Source organism: Sinocyclocheilus rhinocerous, unplaced genomic scaffold, assembly GCF_001515625.1.
Source record: "Sinocyclocheilus rhinocerous isolate Xijiao unplaced genomic scaffold, SAMN03320098_v1.1 scaffold259, whole genome shotgun sequence".
Lineage (NCBI taxonomy): Eukaryota > Metazoa > Chordata > Actinopteri > Cypriniformes > Cyprinidae > Sinocyclocheilus > Sinocyclocheilus rhinocerous.
In genome coordinates, this window is record NW_015635083.1 from 314,798 (window position 1) to 326,621 (window position 11,824).

General features: G+C 37.4%; 1 protein-coding gene and 1 pseudogene across 1 annotated transcript; one reads left to right on the forward strand and one right to left on the reverse strand.

The window, feature by feature from the left end:
* Positions 1–4,752: 4,752 nt before the first annotated feature.
* Positions 4,753–7,016, forward strand: LOC107746703 (olfactory receptor 1M1-like). Its single transcript, XM_016560998.1, has 2 exons — positions 4,753–5,673; positions 6,957–7,016. Exons 1-2 carry the CDS (start codon positions 4,753–4,755, stop codon positions 7,014–7,016), a joined length of 981 nt encoding a protein of 326 aa, XP_016416484.1.
* Positions 7,017–8,676: 1,660 nt separating this feature from the next.
* LOC107746674 (olfactory receptor 142-like) lies at positions 8,677–11,413 on the reverse strand (annotated as a pseudogene).
* Positions 11,414–11,824: the final 411 nt, after the last annotated feature.

Consider the following 11,824-nt stretch of genomic DNA (forward strand, 5'->3'; position numbering starts at 1 on the left):
CATAGAGGGCAGAGCGTCAGGTTATTTAAAGGGGACATTAACGCGTTAACGAGTAGCAAATGATTAAGTAGCTGCATTGGTTACTTTTATGCCACTGATAAAGCTTTTATATGTAGTTTGGGGTAACAAAGGGGTTTTATAGGTTTGACTGAAATAATAATGCAATAACTGACACTTTAAATCAATGTTTCAAGAAACAACAACAAAAAAATTGAACAAAAATAGGGATTTCGCCTAGGGCGTCAAATTGGCTAGAAACGGCCCTGGCCACAGGTATAGCAAAAGGGTAGCAAAATGGTGATTTAGACGTCTTTTTTTTCCTAAATGCACTGACACAAATGGTGCGTTCAAGTCATGTTGGATAGTGAGAAAACGTGTTGGATGCAATGGACGCTGCCAAAGACTATAGATATGCAGCGTCTGTATTGATGGTAAATTTGTTGAAATTAATAATCTTTTTTATTTGTTAGTTTTCTCTACTTCTCAAGAAGCCTTTACTAGATCCTTTTATCCTGAATAACTTATGTCCCATTTCCGTTTTGTCATTTATCTCAAATGTTTTAGAAAAAAATGTGTTTGACCAACTGCAGTTCTTTCTAAATCGTAACTGTATTTCTGACAATTTTCAATCTGGTTTCAAATCTGTCCATAGTACTGAAATGGCCCTTCTCAGAGTGTTAAACGACACTTTTAGCTACCGACTCTGGTGATTCTGTGGTGCTGGTTCTTTTAGATTTATCAGCAGCATTTGATACTGTGGACCACTCTATTCTGATATCTTGATTAGAGTCAGACGTGGGCCTAAAAGGTACGGTTCTTAAGTGGTTTCAGTCATTTTTATCTGACAGAATTTTTTTTGTCAAATTAAGTTATTTCTCTTCCCCTGTTGCTTATCTCACCTGTGGCCTCCCTCAAGGCTCGATATTGGCGCCCTCCCTTTTTTTCCCTGTACATGCTTCCTCTGGGTTCCATTCTAAGAAGGCATGGGCTGTCTTTTCATTTTTACGCTGACGATACCCAGATTTATTTACCTATTAAGAGAAATTATCCTTCAGGACTTAGTACTTTACGAAGGTGCTTAGAAGAGGTCAAAATCTGGTTAGCTCAAAATTTTGTAACGTTAAATGAAGATAAAACAGAGGTGATTGTTTTCAGTCCTACTGATCATTCTCAGGCTACCAGACTAGATCTGGGCAGCTTAACGGCCTTCAGATCTTCTCGTGTGCGAAATCTGGGAGTCCCTTTTGATGATTCATTAAAATTGGATAAACATATCTCTTCTGTAATTGGTTCCAGTTTTTACCAACTCCACTTGCTGTCTAAAATCAAACACTTTTTAAATGTTTACAACGTTAGACATGGCTGTTCACGCTTTTATTATTTCACGCTTAGATTACTGCAACTCACTATATTGTGGTATTTCAAAGTCACAAATTACTCGCCTACAATTGGACCAAAACGCTGCTGCTAGATTTCTTCAAAATAGTCGCAAATGTGACCACATCACCCCGATACTGAGGGCCCTCCATTGGCTGCCTATTCAATTTAGAATTGATTTTAAAGTTCTCTTACTGGTGTATAAATCTTTACATAACCAAGCCCCTAGTTATCTCTCAGAGCTCCTGCATTTTTATTCTCCAACTAGAAGTGTAAGATCCAGTGATCAGAATCTCCTTTTAGTCCCACAGTCCAGACTTAAACGTAGATGGGATTGAGTTTTTTCTGTGGTGGGGCCTCGGTTATGGAACAATCTGCCAATTGAGATTAGAGTGGCACCTTCCCTATCCATTTTCAAGTCACTTTTAAAAACACACTTGTTCAATCTGTTCAAATCACATTGTATTATGGTCTTGATTATTACTCTGTCTTCAGAATGTTTATCTGTCATTTCTTTTTGTTTTTTAAATTTAAATGTTTTATTATTTCTGTGTTTATGGTCTGATTTTTATGTACTGCACTTTGGTCAGTCTTGTGGCTGTTTATAAATGTGCTTTATAAATAAATGAACTTGAACTTGATGAACTTTTTGTAATGTAAAACAAAACCACAAAAGTTACATGTACAAAATATTATATAATTGTATAATAACCATGGAATATATAATGATTCAGTTTACATCACCTTCATAAATTGAATAAAAACAGAAAAAAGCAAAAACACAATGATGTACATTATTTATCATTTTGTAGATGTAGAGTTCAAAAAGTGAAGAAAAGTTAAATCGCCATCTTGCTCCGACCAAAGTGACTTGAACACACCTGACGTCGTTTTACGACTTGTCAGTGTCCCAGGAGGACTTGAACGCAGCATTAAGCCCAAAGTATACTTCACGTTTTACAGTGACGCAAATTTTGTCTTCAGAATAGTATGCGCGTACTGTATGTTCACCACTCAATTTTTGTAACCATGCGTACTTTGTAAGCCCTAATCAATTGTTCCACAAGGTGGCAGCACTGGCCCGGGCTGCTGTTTCACAGTAGAAAATTAAACTAAAGGGACGGAACAACAACAGCAGCAAAATAGCGAAGACTGCAACAACAGATGACTGCTTTGACAGGCGCTTGTGTGAGACGGTTATGAGAGAGCCGTGAGTTTAGTTTGTAGCTTAGTTTAAGTCAATGTGGATTTGAAAATGCTTTCCGAGCAGATCACGCCCCCACCCTGTCAATCATTACATCAAGGCAGGGCTTGTGTTGCCTTGTCTGGGGTATTTTGCAAACGCAGAAGGTTCAAGGCCAAGGGAGCAGCCAAGGGAGGGAACGTGAAGTCAGTTCCACAATTTCTCAGAGAATTTTATTTTTATTTCCATTTTATATTTTATTCTTCTCTTCTAATATCATTTTGATGCAATTTTGTGTATTTGTCCACTGTAGCGCGAAAAAGAATGACCTACTGGTGCGCTGTCTGGTACTGCATGTGTCTTTGTTCACAGAGAGCTGCTTCACATGAAAGCACAAAAGTACAGAATCTCTTTTGTGTCTTATCATGCTTATCGACACTTGACCACTTACATGACGTATTTCCTGTATTTGGCCCAAGTGTTCAAGTGAATGGCAAGCTGTCTTAGCTTTAAAATATTCTCAGCGTTACTCATCATAATTGCATTTTTACTAGTAACAATTCAATTAGAGAGTTCTACAATTAAATTCTTACTAGTAACAATGCCAATTAGAGAGCTTTTTAAATAAATTTTTACTAGTTACAATTACAGTTAGAGAGCTTCATTATTACTAGTAAGAACTGAATTAAAGAGCTCTCTAATGCAATCCTTAATAGTATGAATTACAACTAGAGAACTCTTTAATGCAATTCTTACTAATGACAATTGAATTAGAGCTTTCTCTAACTGAATTAGTAAGCTCTGCAATTGCATTCTTACTAATAAGAATTAAAATTAAATTAGAGAGCTCTACAGTTCAATTCTTACGAGTAACAATGCCAATTAGAGAGCTTTCTAATTCGGTTCTTACTAATAAAAATGAAATTACAGATCTCTCTGATTAATTATAATTATAATTTTTACTAGTAAGAACTGAATTGCAGAACTCTGTAATTTAATTGTTACAAGTAAAAATGCAATTACGACGAGTAATGCTGGGAACATTTTAAACTGAAACAGCTTGCCATATAAGTGGGTGTGGAGACCACAAATGTGTGTAGAACTTTTCGTTACCCGATGGGACACGATTATAGAGTTATAAAAACGCAAGTGTTTACAGAGCTTTATTTTGATTTTGATTTGATTTTAATACTTTGCATTTAATATAAACTTTTAAATGTCTGTTCAGTTATCCCCATAACAGATTACACAATTTAGTAATTGTGGTGCATCTAATTAAGTGATAAAAAGCAGTTGCAAATGTTATACAAAATACGCACGCATCTTTGCAACAATAAAATGTGCAACACGTTATGTTTTACTACCAAATTAAATGTAATATGTAATTATTTATTAATATTTAATTTACACTGGACAGGTTTCCATGACATCCATTTCCAAGATCTCGGAAAAAAAGTTATGCGATTTATTTCCAGAACATGATGCATGATAGGATACGCTTAGCCTTGAATACCACTTCGGAGTGTGGATTTAGTGTGTGTTAAGGGCACTGTGCTTTGTCATTTTTAAGACCTGGCAAGTGTGGGTATTTGGACAGACGCATGGTCTACTGTAACTCTAGCCAAAGGATTCCAAGGACGAAAAAAAAGGATTAATTAAAGGCTGCAAAAAAAGGCTGCATTAATTATGTTAAATATTTTTTGATGCGTTAAACAGAATAATAATTACCGTGTTTTATTATATATAATCCTATACAATTGTTTATATTCACTTGGTGCTTGAAATGAAAGTACACAGACATTCTGTGTCACATAATAGACAAACAATAAATTTATTGAAATACCATATCATGGTATGCACAAATGAGAACAGAAAGAGCAGTGGTTGTGAGGAATAAAAAATTGTTCCAAAATAGTGACAAAAACATTTACTACAACATATAAGTATTACATCACTGTGTTGTCTGAAGGCTCTCAAGAGATGAATCAGAAGATATACTTGGATGCAGTGACACAGATAGCCAGATCTCTGCAGCATGAGAGAATACAGGTACATGAAGGTATATTTTCAGAATTTTAAATTATATTTACATGTTTGAAATGACAAATTATGCACATTTCCTAGATTTTGCTTATGTTTTTTGTGGTAATTTCTGTTGACAGATTGTTCAAAACATCAAACACAAAGCTGCAATGAGTTCTTTAAATGCAAGTTTTTACCAGAATATCTCCATTGTTCACCCTGAATACTTTTTCATCATTGGACTTTCAGGTATACCTTACAGCAATTATTACTATATATTCTTATTTATCACATATTTTATTACTATAATTGGGAACTCTATAGTGCTTCTCATTATTGTTCTTGAACGAAGTCTGCACAGTCCAAAGTACATTGGTGTGTTTAACTTGGCCTTGGCTGACATTGGTGAAACTAATGCACTGATTCCTAACATGATGAAGACTTTGCTGTTTGACTCACAGTACATCTCCTACAATGCTTGCTTGGTGAACATGTTTTTTGTGTTTCTTTTCAGTTCTATACAAAGTGTCACTCTTGTTGTTCTGGCATATGATCGCTTCATTGCAATTTGTTTGCCATTAAGATATCATGCTCTTGTAAACAATACAAGTATGGTTTTAGTTTTCTCAGCAGTTTGGGCATTTAATTCTTCTATTGTGGCTTTGATGGTGTCTTTGATCACCCGACTTTCATTCTGTGAATCTAATATGATACAGAGTTATTTTTGTGATCATGGACCAGTGTATAGGTTGGCTTGTAATGACAATAACATTAATAAGTTCATGGCGTTTCTCATCACAGGTTTATACCTTGTGGCACCATTGGTCATAATAGTCCTGTCATATCTTTGCATTTTTTTTGCTTTAATCAAAATTACAACTTGGCAAGGACGTTTAAAAGCTCTAAAGACCTGTGTCTCTCATCTGTTGTTAGTAGGGATATATTTCCTTCCCTTGTTCTGTACGTACTTTGCGCAGCTCTTGCTTTCTCTTGCCCCCAATGCAAGGGTCATCAGTACGTCTCTGGCATATGCTATTCCGCCGATGCTAAATCCCATCATTTATGTTTTAAACACAGCTGAAATCAAAGACATAGTTCAACATTTTTTTAAAAACAGACCTGCACCAAGTAGAGAGAACCTTTCTAAATGACTGAAATGTCTTGTTTAATGATTGCTAATTAAATTACCTATATGAAGACTACATTCTCAGGCCTCACAGAGTTAATAATAATGTCAGTGAACAATGTCTTTTCAGAAATGCATACTTTGAAAAATGATCTTTTGACAGAGTAACAATCTTTGTAAATCTTTGTACAAATTCTTTGTATTGCCTTTTAAAATTCTGAAAAATTTTTTTCCCGTATACATCACATGTGAAAAATGTGAAAAAACATTTTGTTGACATTAAACGCATTGTACATGGCCATCTATAAATGTGTTTTGGTTTATTTTTTATTTTATATTTATTAGTAATTTTTTAAATAATAAAAACTGCTTGAGTCATGTGACTAAGTAAAATAATATTTTATCATGTATTTCTGTTGGAATTTGTAATACCATTACATTTTTTAATGATCTGAGATCTGCTGCTTGTTTCGCTGCATTTGTTGTTTTCCTTTTTTTTTTCTTTGCTATGTAATAATGAAAAAAATTTTAACATTAACCCATATACACATAAATGTGTATATTTCAGTTTATTGTGTCACTCTTTTTAAAGGTGATCAGAATTATATATTGCCTATTGGACTGATTCAAACATAACAGTGAAAATGTAGCATAATATTTAGTATTAAATTGAATTAGAGGTAAACTCTTTCCAAAGTCTTTTATACCTCATGAGAAAATCAATGCTACACGTTTATATAAATCTGCATAAATGGTCTTTTACTGCCATCTAGTTGTAAGTTTCTGTATGTGTATGTAAGTGTAGCCAGTGTATTTTTAAGAAAACATTTACTTTGCTTTAACATGCATTCATTTGTTTGAGAAATATATATATGTATATGTATGATACAAGTCCATAGTAATGAGACTGAAGTCCAGCCCTGTTGATTAACAAGATCATTGGGTTTCTTGTTTCAGCTTTATACATTGTAGCACCATTAATTATTATAGTCCTTTTTATATATGGGAATTTTTCTTGCTTTAATCAAAATGACAACTTGGCAAGGACGTTTAAAAGCTCTGAAGACCTGTATTTCTCACCTGTTGTTAGTAGGGATATATTTTCTGCCCATATGCAGCTCATACATTGCTGCATTTTTGGTTTCTCTTACACTCAATGTCAGAGTCATCAGCACATCTCTGGCATATGCTATTCCACCAATGCTAAAATCCATCATTTATGTTTTAAACACAGCTAAAATCAAAGACATTATTCGAAAAGTGCTTAAAAACAGATCTGCACCAATTAGAGAGAACATGTCTAAATGACTGAAATGTTTATTTATTTATTTAATGACTGGGAATTAAATTACCCATATAAAGACTACATTCCCAGGCCTCACAGAGGTCTGTATGACTTACAGTACAAAAATAATGCCAGTGAACAAAATCTTTTCACAAATGCATATTTTAAAAAAAATTAACTTTTAAAAGAGTAATATTTGTATGTATTAAAATAAGCAAAATTACCGTTATCTAACCTTTATTCATTAATTCAGCTGATTTCAAGTGTTTTGTACTGCTTGTGCAGTTGTTACTATGTTGACCTTAAACACTTAGGTCAAACTATTTTTCACTGTCATCTATAAATGTATTTTGATTGGTTTTCTGCAATAACAACTAAGACACCTGACTAAATAACATAATATTTCATAATGCATTCCTGTTTGTAATTTGTATAGGGGTCCATTTTGACATGAGATCTGCAGATGTTGCTCTTGTTTCTGTACATTTGTTATTTTCCTGTTTTTAGTAATGAATAAAGAAAATGAACATTAACCCATATGCACACAAATATATGTTTCAGTTTATTGTGTCACGCCCTATTCAGAAGCTTATAGATTTAATTTAAAGATAACAATGACAATGTAAAATTTTTTAGAATTAAAATGATGTAGAGACAAACTATTTTTGAAGTCTTTAAGTAACACTTCATAAGAAAATCAGTGCCACACGTTTATGTAAAATCTCAGCTTCATAAATGGTCTTTTACTTCCATCTAGTGGTAAATTCAAGTAAGTATATGTTGTTTAACTGTGTATGACAACCTGAGATCAAAAGCTGGACAGAGTAATTCAAATAATATAACTTCCTAATGTTTTCCTAATTTGGAATCCAAATGTCAATTTGTTAGTGTAACTGCACATTTCATTTTTAGTTTTTTTTTACTAGCATGAATCTAATTATTGACCATTATGGCCTAATATCTGTTAATAACTCTAGAACTTTATTTTACATTATTTTATTTTATATATTTTAAATGATAAACTATCTGTGATATTAAATAAATATATATAAAGCAAAGTACATATTATTTGTTTATAATACATAGGAAGAAGTCATGATATCTTTACAAGGCAAGGCAAGGCAAGTTTATTTGTATAGCACATTTCATACACAATGGTAATTCAAAGTGCTTTACATAAAATAAAATAAAAACAATAAACAGGCTTCACTGCTTTAGTAAAACTGAGGTCAAAAGCAGTGATGTTAAATGGACTCTCATGTGTAAGCAAAATAAAAAAGCAATGTCCACACACTGACATAATTGCTGATATATTTTTAAAAAAAATATTGCAATAAAAAGTTTTTATTTATTTATTTATTTTTTATATATGGAGCAGTTATCAGTGTGCAGACATTGCTTTTGTATTTTGCTTCAGTTTGTCTTTTTTTTGTCCTGAGACATATTTGGGTTTGTGGCATGTGCACAGCTTTTTTGCATTTTTGACTCAAATGTGTAAGACCTCACAAATGTTTGTATTAAAATAGCAAACCATTTAATTAAAGTTTTTGTTTGTATTGCCTTTTGCTCGTGTCATGTATTTTGATGTTCAGAAAATATATACTGTATAAAAAAATGTATTATAAAACTACAGACAAAAAGGTACAGTCAGGTCTTCGCTGATTTAATGTCATTTTTTTCCTCTTAAGTTTTTTTTATTAAAACCTTCTTTACCTCATCTGTTCTCAAACAATAAATGAGGGGGTTGATCATGGCTATAAATATAAAAGGCTATACACGTCATAATAATGACTATTCGCAAATCAGTTCTGAATTTTATATTAATATTGGCTGACAAATAATTAAAACATTTGGGTAGGTAAAAAACGGCAATTATGATAAGCTGAGAACTGCAGGTGGAGAAAGTCTTCGTCCTTTCTTGAGCACTTGATTTACGCGGAACTGACACAATGATGACACAGTAAGAGAAAACAATAACAGCAAGAGAGCCCAGCAGTACTATCATAGCATGAATGCATTCTAGATAACTATATTCTTCTCTGTCAGTGCATGCCAGTGTTGTAATAGAAATATGATCACAGCAACAGTGCACAATGACGTTACTTGCACAGTAAGGGAGAGGATAAGCTCGGATGATCATCATCAAAGGGCCTATCAAACCCAACAACCAAGTGCCCAGGATCAGAATGAATACATTTCTGTTTGTCATGATACTATGATACCGAAGTGGGAAACAGATTGCTGCATAGAGATCTATAGCCATTACTTCCAACAAAGAGCAGTGACCGAGCCAAAATATTTCACAAAAAACCTTTGAAGAAAGAAGCCCAAGAATGAAATGGTTCCATCTTGAACCCAGTACCTGCCTATTATCTTTAGTAATGTTGTGGTCCTGAATAGTACATCACACACAACTACATGACACAGTTTAAAGGAAAATATTAAATTTTTAATATATCGTATATGATGTATCATCATCACCCCTGGGATTGAACGTGTGCGTTGATGAACTGCAGTGATATGCTGCACAACCAGCAAAACCTGTTCCTTGTCCTCCCTGACCTTACACAGTGTCTGTGCGATAAGGCTCACTGGGGGAAATGCATACTTGCGTAGGCCCTGGGGCCAGCTGTGTGCCAGTGCATCCGTGCCGAGGGGGGCCTCGGTCAGGGAATAGTACAGCTGGCAGTGGGAGGATTTATTTACATTACTTGTTTATGAATGCAGCGGATGTCAACTGTGTGCATGAACATCTTATATTTTTACTGACCCCAAGACAAATCTAACCGAAAAAGTCAGATTTCATCAAGCAGTTTGTGAAGAATATATCTATGTTCACATTCATTTCAGGACAAAAGAAAAATTCCCAAGAAGGCACAAGGGGTGGCTAAGTAGGTTTAACCTTCTGATGCCCCTCAGGAACCTGATGATCAGGTTGTGCTTCCCCAGAGACCGGCTGTCCACTGCATCATGATGCGCTGCGATAAGGTAGAGGGTGACAGTCTATGCTCCAACTTTTCTTGCAGGAAAGAAAGCACGACTCTGATTGGGCAGCTTCGAGGGTCTTCTTGGCGAGAAAAACACCAGTTAGCGAACAGACTCCACTTTAAGGCATAAGCTCGCCTTGAAGGTTCCAAAGATATGGATGCGGGTGCAACAACCAGCAAAACCTGTTCCTTGTCCTCCCTGACCTTACACAGTGTCTGTGCGATAAGGCTCACTGGGGGAAATGCATACTTGCGTAGGCCCTGGGGCCAGCTGTGTGCCAGTGCATCCGTGCCGAGGGGGGCCTCGGTCAGGGAATAGTACAGCTGGCAGTGGGAGGACTTGTGGGGAGCAAACAGGTCTACCTGGGCTTCCCCAAATCGACTCTAGATCACCTAGACCACCTGGGGATGGAGTCGCCACTCTCTGGGGAAAGTGAGCTGTTGTGAGAGTGATTTGGCAGCACGATTGAGCTCCCCTGGAATGTGGACAGGGCGCAGTGACTTGAGCCGCATCTGACTCCAGAGGAGGAGTGACATGTGACATGCGACATGATTGTAGACCTCCCTGGCGGTCGACGTACAAACCGAGGCTGTCTGTCCATTGTATGTGGAGCCCCAGCCTGTCTTGGAGGCATGTGTCATGACAACAACATGCCGGGGCACTTGTTCTAAGGGCACCCCGGCCCGTAGAAAAGCAAGGTCTGATCAGGGGTTGGATGTGCGTTGGCACATCGGCGTGATGGTCACGCGATGTGTACCATGGTGCCATGCCCATCTTGGGACACGGTTGTGCAACCACTGGGGGAAATGCATACTTGCGTAGGCCCTGGGGCCAGCTGTGTGCCAGTGCATCCGTGCCGAGGGGGGCCTCGGTCAGGGAATAGTACAGCTGGCAGTGGGAGGACCTGTGGGGAGCAAACAGGTCTACCTGGGCTTCCCCAAATCGACTCTAGATCACCTAGACCACCTGGGGATGGAGTCGCCACTCTCTGGGGAAAGTGAGCTGTTGTGAGAGTGATTTGGCAGCACGATTGAGCTCCCCTGGAATGTGGACAGGGCGCAGTGACTTGAGCCGCATCTGACTCCAGAGGAGGAGTGACATGTGACATGCGACATGATTGTAGACCTCCCTGGCGGTCGACGTACAAACCGAGGCTGTCTGTCCATTGTATGTGGAGCCCCAGCCTGTCTTGGAGGCATGTGTCATGACAACAACATGCCAGGGCACTTGTTCTAAGGGCACCCCGGCCCGTAGAAAAGCAAGGTCTGATCAGGGGTTGGATGTGCGTTGGCACATCGGCGTGATGGTCACGCGATGTGTACCATGGTGCCATGCCCATCTTGGGACACGGTTGTGCAACCAGTGCTGAAATGGTCTCATATGGTGCAATCCGAACACCGTAACCATGGCTGCGGATGCCAAATGCCCCCATGAATCGCTGAAATTGTTTCAGTGGTACCGTCCTGCCCCTGAAGGAACTCAGGATCAGTTCAGCACTGATTGGGCACACTCATTGGTAAGATGCGCCGTCATGTTGACCGAGTCAAATTCCATACCAAGAAAAAAGACTCTCTGCACAGGGGAGAGCATGCTCTTTTCCGTTGAGGCTGAGGTGCCAGAGCACCAGGTCCCTGTGATCGCACAACTGTTCTTGTGATTGGGCCATGATGAGCCAGTCGTCAAGATAGTTGAGGATCCTGATGCCCATTTCCTGTAACCGGGCAAGGGCTCCCTCTGTGACTTTGGTAAAGACACGAGGGGACAGGGACAACCCGAATGGGAGGACCTTGTACTGATACACCCGACCCTCGAACGCAAAACGAAGAAATGTCTGTGTCGAGGA

Excerpts from the sequence above, each read along its gene's own strand:
- LOC107746703 (XM_016560998.1), top strand. The coding sequence starts at position 4,753 with ATGAGTTCTTTAAATGCAAGTTTTTACCAGAATATCTCCATTGTTCAC. Across the intron at positions 5,674-6,956 it reads ACACAGCTGAAATCAAAGAC|ATTATTCGAAAAGTGCTTAA; the intron begins ATAGTTCAACAT and ends AAAATCAAAGAC.